Source organism: Megascapheus bottae, chromosome 19, assembly GCF_031878675.1.
Source record: "Megascapheus bottae isolate mThoBot1 chromosome 19, mThoBot2.hap1, whole genome shotgun sequence".
Taxonomy (NCBI): Eukaryota; Metazoa; Chordata; class Mammalia; order Rodentia; family Geomyidae; genus Megascapheus; species Megascapheus bottae.
In genome coordinates, this window is record NC_143527.1 from 3,066,805 (window position 1) to 3,092,201 (window position 25,397).

Genomic DNA, 25,397 nt, shown 5'->3' on the forward strand with positions numbered 1-25,397 from the left:
GTTAGATGACTTAAAATTTCATACTTCCTACTATAGTGAAAGGCATAATTTCTCTGACATGTTTTTTCATTTGGGATAAGGAATTACACTAGAATAATGATTTTAAATAAAATTTCTCTACATAATGGCATTTTTTTCTCTTCAATTCTACCAAAACTAAAATAGCTCAAAAGCATTTATTTACTTATCATCACTGTTAAGAAATTATAGTCATTACACCTACTGGAATAGAGGATGCCTCATTTTTTACTTTCGATTGCCTGTATTCCTGCCTTTGTACTTCAGTGGATTAGGCCTGTAGACCGTTAAACAAAACACAGAACATACCCAGCCCCGCCTCTGGCTCCAAGACCTCACTTTGAGAAGAAGGCCATCCTGGGCCTGGAGAAGTAGAGGATCACCTTTTCAATGCCCTGCTCCCCTGCAGAATGTGCACATCACAAAGGTGTTCAGCAAATACAATGAGGCTGGACCACAGTGGTGGAACCAGAAGGGATCTCAGAGCCTGGGGAACCTCTTGGGGGGGGGGGGAGGTGACCAGGGAGAGCAGTTCAGGAAATGACCTCAGTGGATGAGGAAGTGACCCAGAGGCTGGGATTCTTTGGTGACTCTGTCAGGTGACCAACAGGTGATTACTGGCTCCTGACAGGTGAAGAGGAAGGGGAGAAAAGCTGCTCCCCGGGCAGAGCAAACGCCAGAAAGTGTCACTGACCAGCACACATTGTCCAGCACACATGCAAAATGCTTATGAATACAACATAAAACCGAAAAGCATCCCCGCCCTCTTCCACAAGGACGTCAAGGCCCAGCTGGTGTTCCCAGCCCCTGACTTTATCATACTGCATCTACTAGGCCGGTCACGTGGTCCTCACCTGACACACCCAGGCACCCCGCTGCTTGCATTTGATTTTAAAAATGTAAACAAACACATCTCTCTTCTAAGTTTTGTTTTTTGCTTCTTATAACTGGCTCATTGGTTTGACCAGTAACAGATTTCCCTCTCAATGTAATAGACAGGTGATCCTTTCTGTCTCCCACATCACTGGTGGACTGAGGTCATGGAAGCCGCATGGCTGGGAGGTGGGTGAAATTTGGGGTGTCCTAAGCTGTGGAGAGAAGGGCAGGGGAGACCATTTTTGACACTGAGGGGCAACAAATCATGAATTCTGGACTCTTGATATAGCAGGATCGGAATCTTCTATGTCCAACACCCTCCAATACAATTCTTTATAAGTACTTGAATAATTAAAACACTGGGGGGCTCTGAGGTTTTGTATACATATAACTGTTTAATGCCTTCATAAAACTGATACTAAGTTGCCCTGGAATGCTTACAACGTAGTTTATAATAAAGTTTTGCTAATAGACAAATACAAACACTTTACAACATATACTTGACATCATTCAATAGAATCTAAAAATCTGTCCTAAGTCTGTGAGCATAAACTATAATAACAGCACAGAATATCAGAAGCCTGGCAACGTCCAGCGAATGGGTTTGATGCTCTTCAACATCAGAGCAGGCATAGTGGCCCAAGTCTCCAGTCTCCACGGCAAACAGTAAATGGAATCCTTGATTCAGTTCTATAAATTGACTTCCATCAATTAAACCTGATCTCTGTGACTAGTTGAGGATAACACGGTCATTGACCCCATCCCCCAGTCATTTATTCACCTGAAACATCAAGTCTGAAAACTAACAAGTTTGAAGAACCAGTGGAGAGATGAAAACAAATTTGAGTGCAAATATGTTAAGCTTTGTTTTTATTTGAAATCAGGAGAGCCATTTTTTTTTTTTTTTTGCCAGTCTTGGGCTTGAGCTCAGGCCCTGAGCACTGTCCTTGGACTTTCTCAAGGTTAGAGGTCTACCACTTGAGCTTCAGCACCACTTCCGGCTTTTTTCTATGTATGTGGTACTGAGGAATCGAACCCGGGTCTTTGTGCATGCTAGGCAAGCACTCTACCACTAGGCCAAACTCCCAGCCCAGGAGAGCCATTTTTAATCTTTAAATTCTTCTCCCTTAATGTGATTTAAATAATGCATTTATAAAGATTGAGCAGATTTATTTACATATACCCTACTGTAGAAAGATTATATTATTTTATGTGTTTATACCATCAAGCTCAATCAAGCCAAATAAGATGGCTGACAATGATTAATCAATGCAACATTAGCTGAGGACTTTAAATTTAGAATGTTTTACTGAAGTCAGGGCTGATTAGTTTTCTGTCTAAAACTGATGCTATTAAAAACTCTGAGTAACTTAGATGTAGTCAATTGAGTACAATTCCCATGGGGTGAGAGAAATTCTATCCGACTAGATTCTGCTATAGTGGGTTTAAGTTTGCAGAGAACAAACAGACAGACAGACATTACTGATGTCTATCTGTAAAGGATGTCTCTCAGGAGTGGGAGGAGCAGGAGGGAAAGACAGGGAAGTTTGGAATTTCGTTAAAAACTCATTTTGGGTCAGGAGTGTGGCCTAGTGGTAGAGTGCTTGCCTAGCATGCATGAAGCCCTGGGTTCAATTCCTTGGTACCACATACATAGAAAAAGCTGGAAGTGGTGCTGTGGCTCAAATGGTAGAACACGAGCCTTGAAAAAAACACTGCCCAGATCCTGAGTTCAAGACCCAGGACTGGCAAAACAACAACTCATTTTGAACAAGAAATTTCAGAAGCATGAAGATGTGATTATTGTTCATTTCAGCTCCCAAGGAACAGGAGTAAATAATTGAAGAATAAGAGGTTAATACAGTACCATACTTTACTAACTCTACACATGAACCCACAGAGAAGTCATCATAGTGGTAGAGGAAAAGATTTTTATTAATAAGAGGAAGCTAGCACTTCAGGACCCAGAAAGCAAACTAGATGGATTATTTCAGTGGCATTATAAGGTAAGCACCTAACTGAAGAACTGCCCCGTGTTTCAAGATTATGCTGACTGAACACAGTCCTGGGTGACTAGACAGGACTCAAGACAATCCAGGCACAGTTAGCTGTGACTTCAGGAGAGTGAGAACTGGAGTGTTCAACTGCTAGACGTAGACAGGTAGGGAGTCTCGAACAGGAATGTGGAGATGTTCCATTCCAACACTTCCTACCCCAGACTGCATTACAGAGTGGTCCTATGTTCTTACGGACCCCACTTCCCATATCAAGAAAGACAGGATTATATGCTTTCCCATGCCCAGGCAGCCTCTGGGGAGGAGCCAAACCATTTGGAGAGAACTAATAATTCCATCTTATTGGACAAAACTCCAAGCTCCAACAACTGGAGCTTGGCAGGGACTGGCTAGCCCTTGTCCTAACTGCCCTCCTGACCTCTAAGGTCTAATTCCAATTTACTGAGTCACTCTACCATCTTCTTGCTCAGCATATTTTTCACTTGGGATAGTATCCTGAAGTGAGATGTCGTAGCCCCAAACAGTATTATCTGTTACACCCCAACCACAAATAGTAAAATAGAAAATAGTAACAGCCTTTAAAATATTTTATTATTGGCCCAAATGTCCTAAGACAATTCCTTCCTTCCTTTCTTCCCTCCTTCCTTTCTTCCTACCTTCTTTCCTCTCTCCCACTCTCCTCCCCCCTCTCTTCTCTCTCCCTCCACCCCTGGTTTTGAATGGGGTACTTTACTGTATCAGTAAAGCTGTACAGGCTATTACACTTCCATCTCTGGGGGTGAGAGGGATCTCTCCACAGGTCAAGGAGGATTTCTGTCATTGGACGCATGCAGTCTTGCCACCTCCAGGAAAAAGGCAGCAAACAACTTGGATCCCTCTATGTAGTTCCACCTAATGGAAAGAAAAATGCAGAGAAACTTACAACTTCCATTCAAATGAAGGAAGAATGGTATTCAACCATTTAGACAGGAAGATTTTATATTATGAAGTTAATTTTAAGGTGGGTAGGACACTCCTGAGATACAGGGATGAAAAGTACTTATTAAATCTATTGTGAAGTGTTATTATTAGAGGATGGGTATTGGTCCCAGACACAGATATTTAAAAAAAAAGTCCATTTTCCTTATTTCATATTGTTACAGTATTTCACCTTGTTATCTGATATATTGTATATATGTTCATTTGGTTATTTGAAATAGGATAGGGAAGGGGGGAAGCAAGATGAGGGGCGGAGGTGGGGGGAGGGAAATGGGGACCAAGACATGAGAAAGGGTATCAATGTATGTGAAGTAATGCACCTTCTATCTGGTGAATATAATGTAACCCTTCTATTAATTACAATAAAATATATTTTTAAAGTCCATTTTCCTTAGTTTCTCACCATGGACATGGCAGGGATTTCTTTTGTGGGGGGGGGGGGGGGTCATGGGACGCTGTCCCTGAGCTCTTCAACTCAAGACTACTGCATGGCAGGGACTTCTAAGATGCATTCTGTTTCTCACTAGTCTGGGAAGCTTAGGACTGTTGTATCATCTGCCCACAGTGTATGTATGTACAAATTCATGTATTGACGCTCTAATGCCAGATGTAACTGTATTTAGAAGTAGGCCTTTGTTAAGACCACAAGGGAAGAACAGCGAGCCTCACCCTCCCAGGGCTGGTGCCCTGGGAGAAGAAGAAGCTTGCTCACTTCCTGCCAGGCCCTGGGCTCTCCTGCTCCTCCCCTTTCCCTCCCCAGCTCCTCAGGTCTCTGGTTCTATTAGAAAAGGACATCCATTGCAGTGGTCTGAGAGCTAGGAAGAAAGCCCTCAAGAGGCACTCAGCAGCTGGCACCTTCGCCTGGGACTTCCCAGCCTCCAGAACAGTGCCGAGACAAATCTTCGTTGTTTCAGCCATGGGGTCTGTCACGTAACAGCTGACCTGTTGATCTTCTCGTTCTGAGCGTGCTCGCCATCGTCAACAGCACCCAGAGGGAGCATCATCACACTCTTCTTCACCAGGTCCTGGAATGTTCTGGCAATGGGGATGGTTGATCCATCCTGGATCATATCAGGTTCTATTCCAAACACTAGAGCACAAGAAAAGAGGGCACCAGAAAAGCAACAAGTAATGACAAAAGGAGCCCCATAAGATGTGTCCCTGCCAGGCAGGAAGAAAGAGCAGGCAGCCTCTCTGGTCTTACGGCAAGAGGGATATGCTTGCAAAATGGAGACCACCTACAACACCTTTCAGATGACAGCAAAATGGAGACCACCTACAACACCTTTCGGATGACCCCAAAGGCGAGGTGGGATACACGGGCATGTGTTTACAGAGACCTACAGTACTGTGTTGGAGACGAGGCCTGAAGTCACAGTGTTGGGATTGGAAGCCCAGATCTCCTGGAAGAACTCACTCTCCACCCAAGCCCAGGCCCACTGCTCAGCGAACTGTAGGCCCTGGTCAGGTCTTAGAAGCCTATGGAATTGAAATCAGCTCTCCTAGCAGGGTGCTGGTGGTGCATGTCTGTAATCCTAGCTACTCAGAAAGCTGACATCTGAGGATTGTGGTCTGGGCGGGAAAGTCCCTGAGACTCTTATCTCTAGTTAACTAGCAAAAAAATAAAAGCCAGAAGTGGAGCTGTAGCTCAAGTAGCCAAGTGCCAGCTTTGAGTAAAAATGCCAGTGAGATATTGAGGCTCCAAGTTCAACCCCCAGAACCAACCCAAAATGTATCCAGATGTGGCTGTTGTTGCAGCAGGTGGACTGGACCTAAGCTTCTCAAAGGCTTTGCCATCTGACATATCAAGTGCATTTCCAGGAAGTCCTTCCACAGGTCTCTCACATACCCTCACTAGGAGCTGACTCTCTCTCTGGGGTGGTGTGGTGTTTGACTCTGCCAAATAGTCTGTGGACTTGGAGAAAACTCTGTCATACATCTGTAGAAATTAAGGACTCGGGATGGGAATGTGGCCTAGTGGTAGAGTACTTGCCTACCATGCATGAAGCCCTGGGTTCCATTTCTAGGTACCACATACAAAGAAAAAACCCAAAGTGGTACTGTGGCTCAAGTGATTAGAAAAGCTCAAGGACAGTGTCTGGGCCCTGAGTTCAAGCTCCAGGACCGGAAAAAAAAAAAAGAAAGTAAAAAGAAAGGAAGAAGGAAGGGAGGGAGGAAGGGAAGGAGAGAAAGAAAAAAAGAAAGGAAGAAAGGAAGAAAGAAAGAAGGAAAGAAGGAAAGAAAAGAAGAAAGAAAAGAAAGAGAAAAAAGGTGGTGGGGAAAAAAAAGGCATGTAAAGACCCAAACACTGTGAGGATGGTCTATGGCTGACAGAGGAGATGGCATTTATCCAAATAACAAGCACATTTATGCGCACGCTTGCATACACACACACACACACACACACACACACACACAGTGTGGGCCATGACCACTCTTTCTCTTCTCTGGCTGCCAATGTCTTCTTGCTTGTTTCTGTAGATTTCCATTTCTTCATTTCTTCTTTTCTACTCCCAAAGACCTCCATTGCTTTTATAGAAGATAAGTTGTGGGTTTTAACATCTGGCCCAACATTTTCCAGGAAGTTTTTAATTTGTTGTTGTTTTGCTGGTCCTGGGGCTTAACTCAGGGCCTGGCCCTGTCCTTGAGCTTTTCTGCTCAACGCTTGTACTCTACTACTTGAACCACAGGTCCATTTCCAGCCTTTCCTGAGTTGTTGTTTTAAATGGGAGATGAGATTTTCATAGACTTTCCCGCCTTGGCTGTCTTGGACCTGCGATCCTCAGATCTCAGCTTCCTGAGTAGCTAGGATTAAAGGCGTGAGCCGCTGGTACCTGGCTAGGTTCTTTTCCTCAAGCTACCACTCTATCACTTGAGCCACTTTTACTTGCTTTTTTGTTTGTTTGTTTTGTCAGTCATAGGACTTGAACTCTGGGCCTAGGTGCTGTCCCTGAGCTCTTCAGCTCAAGGCGACCGCCCTACGCCTTAAGCCACAGTGCGGTTTTCTGGTGATTAATTGGAGATAAGAGTCTCAGGAACTTTTTAGTGCCTGGGCTGGCTTAGAACCAAAATCCTCAAACCTCAGCCTCCTGCATGGCTAGGATTACAGGCTCACACCCAGCTCACTTCTGCTTTTTCTGAGTGTATGGTACTGGGAATCAAACCCAGGTCCTCATACAGACTAGGCAAGCATTCTACCACTCAGCCACATTCCCAGCACTTGGTAAATTATTATTATTTTTTTTGGCCAATTCTGGGCTTTGAACTCAGGGCCTGAGCACTGCTGTTGGGCCTTCCCAAGGCTAGAACTCTACCACTGGAGCAACAGCCCCACTTTCGGCTTTTTTTGTGCTTGTGATACTGAGTCTTCATGCATGGTAGGCAAGCATTCTACGACTAGGCCAAACTCCTGGCAGCAAATTACTTTTCTTTTTTTTTTTTTTTAATCTCTGCAAGCCCCAGTTTCTTCAGTAAAATAGGAAAAACGGGGCAACTACATAAGACAGTGCGCATACAGTGCCTGGACATAGTGTGGACTCAGTACTGCACCCCAGATAGGGAGGTGACATTTGAGTTTCAGGAGCGTCTGCTGATCCACTGTTTCACAAGCTTTACCACCCCCATGGCAAACTGGTGATTCCAAACTGAGCGCTTACCTGTTCTGATGGCTCTTTTTGCTGCAAGATACTGATTGTCGCTAGTGTTTGCAATCCATGGCTGAAGCCCTATCACCAAAGAGACAGTCATCTGATTGGAACTGTTTCTTTTGGAGAACACAGCTTCAAGATGTTGCTTTACCTACAAGTTGACATTTTGGATAGTAAGAAAGCATTTCAAGTTTCTCATACAGTAAGTATGGTCTTTCATCAAGAAATCAATTGAGCAGAACTAAAGTGCTTTCCTGGAAATTATGAAGGCCTAGGTTCAATCTCTAGTACAGCCCAAAAGGAAAATAGGGAGGGGGAGGGGAGAGGTGGGGAAGGAAGCAAGGGAGGGAGGGAGGGAGGAAAGAAGGAAGGGAGGGAGGAAGGGAGGGAGAGAAAGAAGAAGAAAGAGAGAAAAGAAAGAAGGAAAGAAGGAAGGGAGGGAGGGATATGAGGAAAGAGAAAGAGAGTGGGGAGTGACAAAAAGAAGAAAGAAGGAAGGAGGGAGAGAGATAGACAGAGAAAGGAAGGAAGGGAGGAAGGGAGGGAGGGAGGGAAGGAGGGAAGGGACAGTTGATGAGGGCTCGGTTGGGTTGAGATAATGACTTAGGTTATACAGCCTCTGCCAAAGCAATCATGATGCCCTGAACTCAAACCCAGAATCTCTACAGTAATGAAGGGTGTGATTGCTCCTTAGGTCAGCCAGGGGAGTCCCGAGAGTGTGCAAGATCTCAGAGGCTTCGGCAATCTTTTTTTCTTTTTTGGTCAGTCCTGGGGTTTGAACTCAGGTCCTAAGCACTGTCTCGGAGCTGCTTTTGCTCAAGACTAGCACTCTACCCCTTGAGCCACAGTACTACTCCTGGCTTTTTCTGTGTACATGGTACTAAGGAATGGAACTCAGGGCTTCATGCAGGTTAGGCAAGCATGCTACCACTAAGCCACATTCCCAGCACAATCCCTATTCTTATCACAGAAACGTTAGCTAAATTTGAATTCAGATTCTGCTGTTTTGAGTAATGTTTGCTGAAAATTATGAGGCATACTTCAAGCACAACTTCTCAATTGGAATGTCCCTGAATTTTGACTAATTGGCACCCTGGTGAGCGTGCTAGAAGCATCAGGCATCTGGGGAATTGCTGGAAAGTAGGAGCCATTCCAAGAAACCCTGGAAGGAGGCAGTGTGTTCCTCTCTTCCCTTCCTCCAAGTCTGCTGGGAAAGTCTTCCAGGGAAAACCCCAGCCATCCTCAGAGACTTTTCTTCCCTTCCTGTGTTCACATCTGTCTACGTGTTGGGAATGAGTTGTGAGGCCTGCCCTGGTGGATGGTGTGCTGTGAGGAAGGGAAAATGAGTCCCTGGCAAGGAAGGGGGCTGTGGGAAGGAGTGGGCCGGATCCAGGGAGTCTTTTTAGACCATCATGCGTGCTAACAAGGAAGGAGAATGGAGTGGAGAGGGGCACAGGAGCTGGATGCATTATTTGTTCAGCCCATTTATTCCACAGCCTCTTTTCTGTTAAACTAACTCGAGACAAATCGATGATGGGTTGATAACTTAAACATATAACTCCTTCCAAATAACATTTTCATTAAAATGGCTGCTTTCAAAGTATTGGCCTCAGACATCACAGTAAAAAAAAAAAAAAACTAATGATTGGACTTGAGATTTTTCTGACTGCATCCAGGGATAAGCAGTTAGATACTCCATCTAAATGACAATCTAATCTTGCCTTTTTAGCTACCATCTATTTTTTTTTAAATTCCCACCGCTGAAATTCCAAGTGGACACATTTATGTGACCACTACAATTGCATAGAATGGTGGAAGACGTTCTCCCTGAGCAAGACTGGCCGCGGGTCTCCGCCATGCCACCTCTGCATACTGGACAGGATGATGCTGCATGGGCAACAACAGATGGCTCCCTGCAGGGGGCAGGGGAGGGATGCCGAATCTTGTCACCTGCTTCTCCACCACAGACAGGTTCATGTGAGGCACGAGGCGGATGGAAAACTTCCCTGTGACGCAGCCAGGGATGACTGTCTTTGCTCCGGGCTCATCAAAGGCGCCCTCAATCCCGTGGATAGAGAGAGATGGGTACCTCCAGAGGTGCATCAGGATTTCCTCCTAAGTTAAGATAAAATCCATCCCCAGAACGTCAGAGTGAAATTCACGTGAACTGCCACACCCCTCTGTATAATATTAGAGCCCGCCTGTGTGGACTACACAGCTTGAATCACCAACCTGATGCATCTGAGGCCTGCCAGTGACAGATGAGTCACCTCCTCCCTGAGAAAGCCAGGTGAGTGCCTTCACCTGCCCCACTGCCTTCCAGAGCACCCCCCGCCCCCCTGTCTGCTGGGCCCTGGGGTTTGCAGTGAAGGGAAATCAGATACTGAATTCGATTATCAACTTTTACCCACCATCATTGCAATGATAACTTGTGAACCAGATTTTATTGTTCAGAAGACCTCGAAGGACTCTTGAAGCCTTGAATGAGTTGTCTTCCCACCTGTGGCCTTACTTTGAGGGGTCGAGTACCCCCACCACTGCCACTTACTTCCCTTCTGTGTGACTTTGCCCTCTCTGGGCAGCTCCCCTGGGATTCAGCCAGAGCTGCCAAGCAGGCCTTTTATTTTTTTCTTTAGCAAAAGGAGGAGCAAGGCTGTCTAAACTTGGAATGGGCTCTGGATCTCCTTAGTAAAGGAAGAAACGCAGTCACATGCAGATTATCCCAGAAACGCTGATTGTACTCAGAAGATGAACAAGTTGAGGTCTTAGGTCTCAAGCAGTCCCAGACTCTTTACGAAGCACAGCTCTTTGGCTGAAGGCTGGTGCGGGCTTCATGTGAATAAACTACTTCAGACCACACACCAGTGGCTGCCATCAGTAATCCTAGCTGTGGGAGGCTGAGAGCAGCGTGATGGCATCTGAGGCCAGCCCAGGCCTACATGCGAAACCCCTTCTCAACCAAGAGCTGGGCATGGTAGCACATCCCTGTCATCCCAGTTATGAACAGGAAGCCCAAAACGGGTGAATCGCAGGCAGAAGAACCTACCCCCAAAATGATCAGGGCAAACAACGACTGGAGGTATAGCTTGGAAATAAAGCACCTGCCTAGCAAGCACAGATTCTCAGATTCTCAGCGCCATCTGCTATTAAGTAAACACTGGGAAAACTTGAGTTATTATCATCATTCCTCTTCAGATAATCCACCATCGTCTGGCCATACCTTGGTATCAAACAGAAATTTCTCAACCTGGCTACTATTCCGATATTCTTCTAGGTCCAGATCAATGGCTTTGTACTTTTCTATTTCCTCTTCTGTAATCGGAGCAACTTGGTCATAAATTCCAGGGATCAAGATATGACCTGATGAATCCACCAGGCTACCTGCAAGATGCACATGGAAAACAAAGCCAAGTAAAAATGACAAATGAGCTGATGCTGGCATCCTGCATGGCAGCAGACCTGGTGACAGCCTCTGCTCTCCATCTCCAGAACCACTGGTAACAACTCCACCTCAAAAGAGATACTCAGAAGGAGCTAGGTTACCAGGTGGACCCAGACAAAGTTGGGTTGTAATGGTCAGCTGGTCTGGTGGAGGAGCTGACTAAACACATGGGTCTACAATAGATCCAGTGAACTTAACTCCCCTGTGTCAAGCGTACGTTTTCGACTGGAACTCCTGTGCCACGAGCAAGGCTCATATCTCCCCAACTATCATATCCTGAGTTGAAAGGTTAAGTGTGACAAGGTAGAGAAGATTATGCGTGTATGGAAATATTAAAACTTTTAAAGGGGTAGGGAGGAATAAGAAAGGGAAATAACAGAGGTAAATTTAATCAAAATACAGTATATGTGTATGGAAATATCATGATTAAACCCTGTTGAATAAGTAGGTAAATACTAGTGGCTCACTCCTGTAATCCTACCTTAGGAGGCTGAGAGCTGAGGATCACAGTTCAAAGCCAGGCCAGGCTTTTCTGCCTGTGTGAGAATTTTATCTCCAAATAACCACCAAAAATCTAGAAGTGGAGCTGTGGCTCAAATGGTAGAGGGCTAGCCCTGAACAACAACAACAAAAAGCTCATAGAATCCAGGCGCAGTGACTCACGCCTGTCATCCTAGCTACACGGGAGGCTGAGATCTAAGGATCAAGGTTCAAAGCCAGCCCGGGCACCAAAGCCCATGAAACTCTTATCTCCAATTAACCACCAAGAACTGGAAGTGGTGCTATGGCTTAAGGGGTAGGGTGGTAGTCTGGAGCTGAATTGCTCAGGGACAGGGCCCAGATGCAGAATTCAAAAAAAAAAAGTAAAGCATAAAAAAGAGGAGGGGGACTGGGAGTCCTAGTGGTAGAGTGCTCACCTAGCATGCACAAAGACCCAGGTTCAATTCCTCAGTACCACACACATAGAAAAAAGCCAGAAGTGGTGCTGTGGCTCAAGTGGAAGAGCTCTAGCCTTGAGAAAGTCCAAGGACAGTGCTTGGGTGCCCTGAGTTTAAAGCCCAGGACTGGAAATAAAAAGAGGGGTGAGCATAGCCTAATGGTAGAGTGCTCACTTAGCATGCATGAAGCCCTGGCTGGGATTCCTCAACACCACGTACTCAGAAAAAGCACTGTGGCTCAAGCGGCAGAGCGCTAGCCTTGAGCAAAACATGTCCAAGGACATTGCCCAGACCCTGAGTTCAAGCCCCAAGACTGGCAAAAAAAAAAAAAGCAGGGAAGAAGGATCTGAATAATTATTACCGAGGAGAGCCACCAGATCAGCCATAGGCTCATTAAGGATCCCACCAAAGGTTCCGGAGTGAAAATCCTGATCTCTGCATTTCACCTGTAAGAAGGTGAGAGAAGACATGACTCCCTCCTGGTCTTCTGGCACCCGTGGAAGCATCTGGCCCATAAAAACGTAGTTTCACAGTTGCCTGGGTGTGAAGAGACCAATTTGACTAATCAGCCTCCATTCCATTAAGTGACCCAGCAGCTTAAACTGTAATTATTTACACCTCTCCCCTACCCATCAGCGTTCTAATTGTGTATTCTACCACAGGTCGTCCGTCTGAATGGAGAGGAGAAGGAAATTCTGTGTCAGTCCCAAACTAAATATCACAGGTAGTCATAGCAACTCCCGAGGGAAGAGGGAAGGTAGGGCACCAATTTTGAGGTGGGAAACTAAGGCCGAGAGACTGGGCGCCTGCAGGCCAGGGTCCTGCCCTGTCCCCTGGGCCCTGCATTAGGCCTGGGTTCCCTGAGGCCCTGAGGACCAGGCAGTCCTTTAGGGGGGACAGTTTCCACCTCCAGATTGCATTGCCATCCCTCCTCCACCTTCGGTGTTTGCCCCACAAAGCCCCAGTTCACTGGACTGGATCACACCTACATGCCAAAACCTCCACGATGCCCGGGCTTCCCGGAATGGACTCCTCCCTCCTTCTTCCTCCCTCCATCCCCAGCCCAAATGGCCCGCACCTCCACAGTGAAGTAGCTGTTCCCTCGGGTGCCGTAGGTGAGCGCAGGCCTCCGGCGGCTGAGCCACAGATTGTCTGAGATCACAACGTAGTCTACCCTGGAGAAGAAGCGGTCCTTCTCTCTCCTGACAAGCTCCTCCAGGCCAACAGAACCGGCCTCTTCCATCCCTTCCAGGAGGAACTGGAAATTCACAGGGAGGTCCTGGGGTGGTGACAGAACAGGAAGATTGTCCAGTGTGCATGGCCCACGTTCTGTTTGCAGGTAACATGAAGTCACTCTCTCCACCCAGTGTGTGCAAGCCCCACAGCTCCATCTCCAGCAGCGGAGTTTCCATAGAAGCCCAAGGAGAACTCAAGATGCAGCTGGGTGAATGGACGGCTTGGTCCACCCATGAATGCTGTGCCCCAACACCATCTAGCTTCCTGTGCTGGAGGCTTCCTCCTCCATCCTCCCTCCTCCTCCTCCTTCTCCATCCTCCCTCCTCCCTCCACCACCCTCCTCCTCCTCTCCTCTTCCTCCTCCTCCATCCTCTCTCCTCTGTCCTCCCTCCACCACCCTCCTCTTCCTCTCCTCCTCCTTCTCCTCCTCCTCTTCCCCAAAATGGCTTTCCTGAGAACAACTATGAATTGCTCTTCTGCCCTAAGAATTCTGAAGAAGGTAAACGAGAGTTCTTTCCTTGGAACGACTGTTAAGCCATAGGCTCATTTTTATTTCCAGTGTCTTTTACTTTTCCGCTATGATTCCAATCTGCCTTTTAATTTATTCAAAGCCTTTGATCTGGCAGCAAAATGGAACTGAGTTTTCCTCCTGTTAACATGAGTCACAGAAAGAGCCCCTTTAAAATGTTTACAGTGTGCCACTTTTCCCATTGGGTTCTTGAACTTAGTTTCTGACCGCCTTGGGAAGAGCAGGTGGCAGGAAGGCCAGGTGCTCTGAGGATAATCCATGGAGCACCGTCTGGGTCACCGGGCCTGGGCTGGCCCGGTGAGCCAGGGTCACAAATTAGAAAACAAGCACCCGGGGTGTCCATTTGGATAAGGGCCATCACACTTGTGAACATCTTAGGCGGTGAAGCTGCAGTGTAGAAGGCTTCACCTTCCTTCACAGTTAATGAGTATGCAATCTCTGAGATGCAGTGGAGCTGGTAAGCACTTACTGGCAAGCCACCGTTAATAAAACACAGCAAGGCAATGGCTAGGACGAGCGGAGGGCGAGGACAGCAGCCACTGGTCTGGTCTCCACCCTGCCCCTCAGCACCCTGCTGGGGCTGGGGAATGAGCACTGCCCCCCTGCACAGCTCATTCCTCACAATGAGTGTTAACAAGAGCTCTGTCCTCAGTAAGATGACCCAGTGAGGTGTTTGCGTTTAAGAACTCGGTGGAGAGCAAGGCAGAGAGGAAAGAGGGAGCAAAGAGCAAACCCTCATGGATGGCCTGGCATCACTGGAAGACATTTGCAGAGCTCTCCCTCCCCGCCTCCCCATCCCTTTCTCAGTCCCCTTCCTTCTTCTCTCCCTCTTTCTCTTTCCTTCCCTCTTCCCCTCCCTCCCTCCATTCCTCCTTCCTTCTCCTTTCTCTTTCTTCCCGTCCTCCTTTTTTCCTCTCTCCTTCCTTTCTCTCTTCATCTTCCTTCTTTTTTTAGACAGGGTCTCACTATGTAGCATAAGCTGGCCTAGAACTTAAAACCCTCCTGCCTGTTTCCCAAACGCTGGGATTACAGGCGTGCATCACCATGCCAAATTTGCAGAATTCTCTTCACTTTACCTTCCTAAGCAGCTTGTGAGGTAGAAATTCTCGCTCACTGAGGAACAAAATGAGGCTCAGAGGCATTGAGATGTGTCCAGGGAAGTGAGCCTTGCTTGTTTTTGTTTTTTACCATATAACTTGTAGATTTTGGCCTCTACATAGGAGTGTTGTTGTTGTTTTGACTTTTGTGGGGTTTGAACTCTGGGCCTGAGCACGGTCCTTAAGCTCTTCAGCTCAAGGCTAGCACTCTACCACTTGGAACCAAGGTGCCACTTCTAGTTTTCTGGTGATTACTTAGAGATAAGAGTCTCTTGGACTTTTGTGCCCAGGCTAGATTTGAACCACGATCCTCAGCTCTTAGACTCCTAAGTAGCTAGGATTATAGGTGTGAGTCACCAGGGCACCCAGCTAGGAGTGTTCTTATAAATATTGTTTATGTGGATAAGAAAAGGGGGGAAAGGAGGGTAGGAGGGAGGGAATAACACATTCAAGGTCAGTACTTCTTGAGTTAAGGAAGGGCTGTGGATAAGAAAATAACTCTGGGTGGCTTAGCAGTAGAGTGTTTTCCTAGCATGCACAAAGACCTGGGTTCAATTCCTCCATACCACATACATAGAAAAAATTCAGAAACGGTGATGTGGCTCAAGTGGTAGAGCTCTACCTTGAGGAAGTCCAAGGACAGTGCTCAGGCCCTGAGTTCAAGACCAGGACTGGCGAGAGAGAGGAGAAAGATAGAGGAGAGAGAGAGAGGAGAAAGGAGAGAGAGAGAGAGAGAAGAGAGACAGAGAGAAGAGAGAGAGCGAGAGAGAGAGAGAGAGAGAGAGAGAGAGAGAGAGGGAGGGAGACCCCTTCATCTGAAGAAAGGGTTGAATCTGCTCTGATAAACGTCTGGGAAGCACCACTGGAAGTCTAAGTCAGGGGCCAGGAGCTGTGTCCATCCAGGGTTCTTTGGGCCGGGCCTTCTCCGGAGCCCCCAGTCAGTACCGGCAAAGCGGTAACATTTTAAAGCATACATTCACAAACCCTGTGCCCTCAAGAGCTAATACATTGTGGGGCCAAGTTTAGAGCCAGCTGTCCAGTTTCCTGCAGGTCCCCCCACCCACTGAAGCAGCACTGACCCCCCTCTCCCCCCCCCACCTCACTGCTGCCAGTCCTGTTCCACCTGCACCAGTAATGAATCATCAAGCCGAGTGTGAGCAGAAGAAAAACTGAGGCAAGGTGCCCCGTGCAACGTTCTGGATCTCCAGGCCCTCTCCGCAGGTGCCAGAGGCCCTGTGGGAACTGGGGAGTGACCGTGGCAGAGTCCTGTCACCCCGGCCGCTGCTCCATTGTGAGGGCTTCTCTCCTGAACAGCACTGCCTCCTCTCCCCCAAGTGTCCCTGCACACAGGGATGCCAGCTGCGGAAGGGAGGGAGGGGGAAGAAGGCTGGGAGTGAGGAGGCAGGTCCTCACACGCGTGGGACGCGGGCGTGGGCAGTAAACACTGTGCCCAAACCCGGCCACACGAAATAATGTCTTGACCTTCCCAAACTTACTCCTCCTACGGATAAAATGAATGTGACAGAGTTTCTGCATCTTCCAAGGACAGCTGGGAAAAATAGGGGACAGAGCATAGCTTACTAGGGACCCAGGAAATGGCATACACACACTCACTGATTCATCCTCCTCCCCCCGCCCCCCTCCAGCAGGCCACCTACTTGATCCAGGGCTCGGAAGGCACTCACGGCATTAATCCAAGCTAGGACAGGGCCCTTGTTGTCTGTGGTTCCTCGTCCATAGAGTTTGCCTGCAAAGAAATAGGAAATGGGAGAAGAAATTTTCAAACAGCACAGAGACCTCTGCCAAACTGAGTGAGCTAAAACAAATGTTCTTTGACGAGTAATAATTTTCTTTAGCATTTTTATTTAGCTGACATTATGAGTTATATATGTATGTATATATATAGCCAGTGCTGGGGCTTGAACTCAGGGCCTGGGCACTGTCCCTGGGCTGCTTTTTGCTCAAGACTAGCATCCTACCATTTGAGCCACAGAACCACTTCCAGCTTTTTCTGTGTATGTGGTACTAACTAAGGAATTGAACCCAGGGCTTCATGTATGCTAGGCAAGCACTCTATCACTAAGCCACAGTCCCAGCTCCACAAGTAATAATTTTAACAATAGTTTCCAATATCCCAGGCACAAATCTTGCTCTGAAATTGCAGAATGTGACTGCTTATATGCAAATCATGATATGCAAAACATGATAATATGAAATTCACAGCTTGCTTTGGCTGCTTTATCTTTGTTCACTGAGGGGGCCTGAGGATTTGTTCCTGAGAAGCCTGGAACATGGCTTCTCCTGAGATTTTACAATCTGCAGAATAGTAGAATAGATTACAATTTGCAGAATAGATTTCCACTAATCTTTCCTCTTATTTATAAAATAGAAACCATATTTGAATTTCCAAATGGGGATTTGAACTCAGAGTCTTACCCTTGCTAAGCAGGCTCTCTACCACTTGAGCTACACACCCCCAGCTCTGTATTTTTCAAAAAGAACTCATATGACCTCACAACTGTTTTCTTACTGTTCAACAGCCCCATCCAGAGGCACAGAAAAAGTCCTGGTTTATTCCACAAAAGGAAGGAAGTCAGGCACATGGGGCCTGTTAGAAGTCATGAGAACAACGTTTCTATTCATTGTCTTTGCTGTTGTTCCAGTAGCAGGGCCTGGGTGCTGGCTGACACTTCACTATCTCAGCCACAATTCCACTTCCAGCCTTTTCGTGGCTAATTGGACATAAGAATCTCACAGATTTTTCTGTCTGGCCTGGCTTCAAACTGTGATCCTCAGATCTCAGCCTCTTCAGGAACTGGGATTGCAGCAGTGAGCTGCCAGCATCCACGTGTTAAAGGCCTAGGAACAGAGGTGCATCTTTGACTCTGACTCTGCGAGCCAGCCCTGTCCACAGAATCAGCGGTCACTGACCGTCCACCTCTACCAGTGTGAAGGGGTCGGTGAGCCACCCATCGCCCCGCAGTGCAGGCTGCACGTCCAGGTGTCCGTAGAGGCAGACAGTGGGTTTCTTCGGATCATTCCCCAGTTCAGCCAGAATGATGGGTGGCAGTGGGAGACTCTGGCCATCTGGCAGCTACAGAAAGAGAGAGGCTCACACTGTTCTTCCAGAAAATTCTGAACATGACATTGTCTGCCTACCTTGGACAGGACTTCTTTGTTTTTCTGTTGTTGTTTTGCCAATCCTGGGCCTTGAACTCTGGGCCTGGACACTGACCCTGAGCTTCTTTTGCTCAAGGTTAACACTTGAGCCACAGTGACACTTCCAGCTTTTTCTGTGATTAATTGGAGATAAGAGTCTCAAGGACTTTCCTGCTCAGGCTGGCTTGCAACTGAGATCCTCAGGTGTCAGCCTCCTGAGAGGCTAGGATTACAGGCACAAGCCACCAGTACTGGACTTAGGTCTTCTTTTTTTACATTACTTTCTCCACCTCTAAAATGGGTACTCTCAGATTGTTAGTAAAAATATAAAACATACCAGGCACCAGTGGCTCTTGACAGTAATCCTAGCTACTCAGGAGGCTGAGATATGAGGATCACAGTCCAAAGCCAGCCCAGACAGAAAAGTCTGAGAAACTCTCATCGCTAATAAATCAGAAAAATCCAGAAATGGTGCTGAGGCTCAAGTGATTGAGCACTAGCCTTGAGCAGAAGCAGCTCAGGGACAAGCTCAGGCCCTGAGTCTAAGCCCCAGGATTAGAAAAAAAAATTACACGTGTTTCAATGTAGAAGTGAGATCTCAAGGTGAGTAGACCGAATCATGGAAACACTGGTGTCGGGGTCCTTCACCCCCAGTCCCTCTTGAGGAGGGATGGAAAAAACACACCCCAACCAGTCCAAGCCACGAGAGCAGAGGGCCCACTGTCCTCCCGCACTCAGCCTTGCTTCTCCGGAGCACGAACGCCACGCAGCCTCATCAAGGCAGGAATCTCTCTCTAAAACTCCCCTCCTTATATTGGGTGCAGGAGCCCATCAGCACAACAGGTGGGCAGGATAAAGAGTCCACTTGTTTACTACCCCTACTGCAGGTCTCAGCAGAAAGCTATTAGAATGGCGTTACTCGGCCCCCAACACACTGGATTATTCTGGACTTCTCATGGCTAAAGCAAGGGCCGCTGGTTTCTTAGAAATAGGGTTGGAGTTTGTGATGGATTGGCAGCGGATAAGGAGCCAGACTTCAAGGGAAAGAACCTGAGCCTTTGAGAAAGCCAGCCTGTGGAGGCAAGGGAGGGAGCCTCGGGGGGACCCAGGACAAGAGCCTTTCCCTAGGGCCCTCCCCACCTGTCTTTGCCCACTGCACAGTCCACGCAGACTGTGGGTGGGCAGTGCCTTCTCCTTGGACCTGGACGGAGGTGCCACGTCCCCAGCAGGGAGGAGGAGAGGGCTGAGCTTACTGCAGCCAGTGTCTGCGGGCTCCCCGAGGGAGGGGACCCCACCCGCACCTGCTGGGAGCCCAGGTCCACGACGTCCACACTGGCGCCCAGACGCCGCAGCTTGTCAGCACCCGTGGCCATCATGCGGACCAGCTCGTGTCTGAAGCGGGGCCCAGGCTGCCCGGAGATGCTCTCGATGGCCACCCACTCGGCCAGCGCCTGTCGGGGAAGCACGAGAGGGTTAGCACGGCCACGTGTGTGTGTGTGCTGGCGGGGACAGCGCAGGAGGGACGCAGCAAGGCCCCAAGCTTGCTGGAGGATGGAGGCCCGCAGGCTGCGTCAGTGACACCCGTGAGGCCCATGCAGAGAGGGGCTCACACCGGCAATCCGGGCTGCCTGCTAGCCTGAGAGCTAAGGATAGGGGTTCAAAACCAGCATGGGCTGAAAAGTCTATGAGACTCTTATCACCGAGCGACCCCCAAAAAGCCAGAGGTGGAAGTGTGGTTCGAGTGGTAGAGAGTCAGCCGTGGGGTGGGGGCTGTGGTCAGGGCTGTGTGTGCAGCCAGGGCACCCGTGCTGGAATGGCCTTCCTTCTCCTCTCCTAGTCTTGGGTTTTCATCTGTAGAGGAGTTTGGAGCCCCAGGTTGGACTGAGCCTCAAGAACTGAGGTCATGCCATGCCGGGAGGGACTGCTGGGTGCTGGGAGGGACTGCTGGGTGCTGGGAGGGTTCTAGGAGGGGCTGCTGGGTGCTGAGAGGGACTGCTGGGTGCTGGGAGGGACTGCTGGGTGCTGAGAGGGACTGCTGGGTGCTGGGAGGGACTGCTGGGTGCTGGGAGGAGCTGCTGGGTGCTGGGAGGGTTCTGGGAGGGGCTGCTGGGTGCTGGGAGGGTTCTGGGGGGAACTGCTAGGTGCTGGAAGGGACTGCTGGGTGCTGGGAGGGTTCTGGGAGGGACTGCTGGGTGCTGGGAGGGGCTGCTGGGTGCTGGGAGGGACTGCTGGGTGCTGGGAGGGACTGCTGGGTGCTGGGAGGGGCTGTTGGGTGCTGGGAGGGTGCTGGCAAGGGACTGCTGGGTGCTGGGAGGGTTCTGGGAGGGATGCTGGGTGCTGGGAGGGACTGCTGGGTGCTGGGAGGGACTGCTTGCAGAAGTAATGTTTCTACAAAAAGGGCCTGGAGTTTGGCTTAGTGGTTAAAGTGCTCGCCTAGCATGCACGAAGACCCGGGTTCGATTCCACGGTACTGAGGCTCAAGTGGTAGAGTTCTAGCCTTGAGAGAGTCCAAGGACAGTGTTCAGGCCCTGAGCGCAAGCCCAGGAATGGCAAAAAAAAAAAAGGATGATCTTGACTCCGTTCCCACTCTTCCACACTGGGTGGACATGAGCTGCCTGAGGAGGTGGGAAAGGGGAGGCGTAGGCTCCAAGGTCAGGAGATGTCATTTCTCCACCTTGCCTGGAAATTCCACTTTGTCAGGCCAACATTCTAGTGGGGGGGGCATAGAGGTCCAAGTCTGCTCTGTGCTCTTAGCAGGAAGCGTGACACTCCTCAACGATCCAACCTGCCAAGGGCTGGCAGCCCAGAGTCCAGGGACGCTGAGGGAGACGGGCTCTGGCAGGGAGCAGCCCCGGGGTGGGAGGGCTGGGACCCCAGACAGAGACAGGACAGAGACAGCGACATGGTGACATTCAGTAAGGGCGTGTGTCTGCCTTCTCACCTCCACCTGCTCCCTGACCCAGGCCTCCCTCCCCCTCCTTCCTTCCGTCTCCCTCTTCTCCCCTCTCCCATGTGTCCACGCCACACACCACAAGCCACGGAGTTGGGAGCCAAGCAGAGTCAGGAATCTGGAGGCAATGGCATGGGCCTGAGCCTGGCCGAGGAGCCAGGAGGCAGTTGTCACATGGGCGCCCAGTGAGCTGAAGGGACGCCAGCTCTGCAGAGGGGCACAGAGTGGATGTGGCTGAAGCACATGTTCAAGGTTGGGCAGGGAAAGAGGGGCCCCTTCCTTAGAGCTTCTAAGGAAGCTCAGGTTCAGTGTCTGCCGGGCACTGAAAATGGAATCCAGTCACCATCACAGTCCCCACCGCCATCAGACAAGGGCTTCCGCCATGCCTGCAGAGCCCCTCCGCACACGGGTGTGAGCCCTACCTGCACAAACTCATCCTGGTGGACGTCGATGTACTGGAAGAGTCTGTCCAGGGGTCCGGGGGGCGGCGGGGACCAGGAGAACATGGCTCCCTCCAGCAGCAGCAGCAGTGCCAGGAAAGATGAGGCCTGTCAAGGTGGATGGGGACGACGCAGAAAGTGACTCCAGCTCTGACCTTTATGTGCTTGAAAAAAGGCTGTTACAAAACCCAGCCGCTTCCAGCCAGCTAGACAGAAGTTACCAGAGATAAGAGAGCTGGAAATGCAAGTTTTTAGCACACCTGCCCCCAAGCTCTTATTTCCAAAGCCAAAGACAGAAGCCAAGTGAATGGCAAGTCTCAGGCCCTAATGTCCCGCTGTCCAGTCCCCCGTGAAAGAGCCAGTGCTCTGAAGAGGTGCCGGGCAAAACAAAGGTACACACAGGGGGTGGGAAACTTCCACGCTTGGTTAACCACTCACAAGTGCCAAAGTTCCATGCGGGATTGCAGGGTTCTCTTTCCTGCACCCACGACTGAAAACCTTACAGGGTAAGAAAGGAAACGAAATGTATGCAGGCACATGCCTGTAACCCCCGCACTTGGGAGGTTCAGGCAAGAGGGTCAAGAGTTTGAGACCACTTTGAGCTCCATAAGCAGACCCTGTCTCAAAAAAAGAAAAAGAAAAAAGGTTAAAGGATAAGAAACTATCCTATTACATGTATTACGGATAAATGACATCTTTTTCTTAGGTTCTTTTTTTTTTTTTTGCCAGTCCTGGGCTTGAGCTCAGGGCCTGAGCACTGTTCTTGGACTTTCTCAAGGCTAGAGCTCTACCACTTGAGCCTCAGCACCACTTCCAGCTTTTTTCTATGTATGTGGTACCGAGGAATTGAACCCGGGTCTTCATGCATGCTAGGCAAGCGCTCTACCACTAGGCCAAACTCCTGGCCCTTCTTAGGTTCTTTCAGGAGAGTTAATCAGATCACATGCTTGCAATTTGGGGGGCATGGGAGAAATTTTCATGCCTTTGCACATCTCCAAACTTCTCCCGCTCTTGTTTTAACTCTCACAGCACCCCTGCATCGGGCGTTACTGATGGGCAGCATCCTACGTGCAACATTTCATTGTTCTTCAGTATTTTCATCCTTCTTTTTGTGGGGGAGAGACTCGGGTGTGGGACTTGAACTCACTTTGAGACTAGCACTCTACCACTTTGAGCCGCAATGCCGCTTCCAGTTTTCTTGTGGTTAACATTGGAGATAAGTCTTAAGGACTTTTGTGCCCAGGCTGGCTTTGAACCATGATCCTCAGATCTCAGCCTACAGAGTAGCTAGGATTACAGGTATGAGCCACCAGCACCTGGCTAGAAACAGATTTTTTTTTTGCTAGTCCCGTTGCTTGAACTCAGGGCCTGGGCACTGTCCTTGGACACATTTTGTTCAAGGCGAGCGTACTGCCACTTGAGCCACGGCACCACTTCCAGATTTTTCTGAGTATGTGATACTGAGGAGTGGAACCCAGGGCGTCATGCATGCTAGGCAAGCACTCGACCACTAGGCTGCTCTCCTGGCCTTGGATACAGATTTTTGAACATTGGTCGGTGATGCATAGAAGACAGTGTCTCGAGCCCAGCAGCCCAGGGCTCTCCAGAAGGCCTCCCCAGAGCAGTCTGGTGTATTCCCTTTTCCCACATTAATATTTTGTAAAATTAATCTCTCTTGCCTAAAGGAGAAAAAGAAGCGAAGTGTGTTTTTAGCTGCCTGCAAGAAAACATGAGATGTGTCAGTGTGCCAACTAGCCAGCTCTGAACACTGTGGTATTCTGCACTCAGATACTCACAGCTCTGTGGGGTGTGTGTGTGTGTGTGTGTGTGTGTGTGTGTGTGTGTGTGTGTGTGTATGTGTGTGTGTGTATCTGGTGAGAGTTTCTTGGATATGATGTCAACAAAAGAAAAGAATAAATAAACTGAAATTCACAAAAAAAATAAAACATGACCCAAGTGGGAGAACATTTGCCTACCAAATGGAAGGCCCTAAGTTCAATCTCCAGTTCCACCAAAACCAAAACCAAACCAAACAAACGACATAAAGAAACTGAGACCAAGCCCTAGCACTGGAGAGGTTGAGGTAGGGAGATTGTGAATTCACAAAGATTCAAGTTGGAAGATCATGAGTTCAAAGACAGCCGAAGCTATAACAATGCATGTCTCAAAAGCGAACGAACAGAACCTGGTGGCTCAATCCTGCAATCCTAGCCACCCAGAAGGCTAAGATCTGAGAGCCAGTTCAGAGTCAGTCTGGACAGACAAATCTGAGAGACTCCTGCCTCCAATTAACCAGAAAAATGCTGCAAATGGAGGTGTGGCTCAAGTGGTAGAGAACTACACTTGAGCAGAAATGCGAAGCAAGGGGGTGAGGCTCTCAGTGTAGGCCCCAGTACCAGCACAAAAATTAAAAATGAACAAACAAACCAAGACCAAAACAAAAAAGTAAAAATGAGTAGAAGGACCAAGTTACAGAGAGAAAAAAGTCTGCAAACATATCTGTTAAAGAACTTGTATTTATAAGGCACAATTTCAATTTAGTAATTAAAAAGGGGGAGAGTCCAGTTTTAAATAGGTAAAGACATTCAGCAGCGTTGCTTCCAGGAGGGATTAAAAAGGTGACCAGGTATGGGAATGTGGCTTGGTGGCAGAAAGGAGCCTGTAGTGGAAGAGTGCTTGCCTAGCATGCATGACGCCCTGGGTTCTATTCTTCAATACCACATACGCAGAAAAAGCCGAGTGGCACAGCTCAGGATGCTAGGCGCGGTGGCTCACTCCTGTAATCCTAGCTACTCAGGAGGCTGAGATCTGAGGATCAAGGTTCAAAGCCAGCCCAGGCACAAAAGGACCTGAGACTCTTATCTCCAATGAACCTCTAGAAAATAGGAAGTGGGGCTTGGCTCAAGGGTAGGGTGGTAGCCTTGAGTTGAAGAGCTCAGGGACAGAGGCCAGGACGAGTTCAAGCCCATGCCCCCCCCCCCCAAAAAAAAAGTAGCTCAGGGACAGAGCTCAGGCCCTGAGTTCAAGCCGGAGGAAGAGGAGGAGGAGGAGGAGATGATAACAAGGACAACGAAGAGGAGGAGGAAGAAAAAGAGGAGGAGGAGAAAGAGGAAAAGGGAGGAGGAAGAACTTTGGCCAGCAGGTGGCGTTAATCACCCATCCAGGCCTACGCCGCCCTCCGTTCTGGATGAAGCTGGATGCATTCATTCTACCAGGGAAGAGAAGGGAAGAAGTCTGCAGACCTCTAGTGGCCAGAAGATGAGCTCAGCCCTCAAAGAAAGCACCTTGTAGACTCTGACACAGCAAAAAATCTGCGCAACTAATCAATCCACATTAACTTGTGAACAGTCTTTAAATTTTCACTCTTATTCCATTAAAAAGTGAAGTGGTACTTCTCTTGAACAAGTCAAAGGAAAAACTTGTGGGGGTCGGGGGAGGAAGAGAAAAGAAAGAACACAGCATTTAGATCCTCAGATAGAAAGACCAAGGTATCAGGTTCTCAGGAGAGCCAGTCCTGACCTCAGCGCCTGGTAAGGAGAGGAGAGCTCGCAGCTCTACTCTGCAGTCTTGAAGTTGAGCACAGATCTGCCTTCACATCCTTGGTGAAAGCTCAGGCTCCATCTGCTGGCTCTCCTCTCCATACTTTTCTGTGTTTTCTTAGGTGACAGCTGGGTTTGTAGTAGTCACCCTAGGAAAATCTAGGGACTCAAAGGGTCATTCCTGGCTGTTACCTTTGCAGAAAGAAGTAGCAGGAGCTGGGAACGGGAAGGTGACCTAGGGGTTACAGTTGAGGACTAACAGGAAGAGAGCTTCCCTCGACCTTGGGAATTCATTATTGCTGCTGCTTGCTCCCAGATGCAAGGCAAGGGTTTCCAGTGCTGTCTTATCTGTTAGTACATCAAGTTTTCATTGTTGTTGTTGCTGTTGTTGTTTGTGGGTCCTAGGGCTTGAACTCAGGGCCTGGGCATGGTCCCTTAGCTTTTGTGTTCAAGACTGGTGCTGTACCACTTGAGCCACAGCTCCACTTTTGACTTTTAGGTGGTTGACTGGGGATAAGCCATGGCCTTGGATG

At 48.7% G+C, this 25,397-nt stretch overlaps 1 protein-coding gene across 1 annotated transcript in view; it reads right to left on the bottom strand.

Moving 5' to 3' along the window:
* Nucleotides 1–2,795: 2,795 nt before the first annotated feature.
* The window catches only part of Cndp1 (carnosine dipeptidase 1), a 28,602-nt gene continuing 6,000 nt past the window's right edge, over nucleotides 2,796–25,397 (bottom strand). The window contains exons 2-12 of the mRNA XM_090352959.1: nucleotides 21,308–21,433; nucleotides 19,237–19,386; nucleotides 17,708–17,870; nucleotides 16,435–16,523; nucleotides 12,993–13,193; nucleotides 12,276–12,360; nucleotides 10,755–10,915; nucleotides 9,485–9,649; nucleotides 7,544–7,685; nucleotides 4,830–4,977; nucleotides 2,796–3,800 (exon numbers count right to left, since the gene is read on the bottom strand). Coding sequence (XP_090209085.1) covers nucleotides 3,710–3,800; nucleotides 4,830–4,977; nucleotides 7,544–7,685; nucleotides 9,485–9,649; nucleotides 10,755–10,915; nucleotides 12,276–12,360; nucleotides 12,993–13,193; nucleotides 16,435–16,523; nucleotides 17,708–17,870; nucleotides 19,237–19,386; nucleotides 21,308–21,433 — 1,521 coding nt within the window. The 3' untranslated portion in view covers nucleotides 2,796–3,709. The remainder of the gene's footprint in view (nucleotides 3,801–4,829; nucleotides 4,978–7,543; nucleotides 7,686–9,484; nucleotides 9,650–10,754; nucleotides 10,916–12,275; nucleotides 12,361–12,992; nucleotides 13,194–16,434; nucleotides 16,524–17,707; nucleotides 17,871–19,236; nucleotides 19,387–21,307; nucleotides 21,434–25,397) is intronic.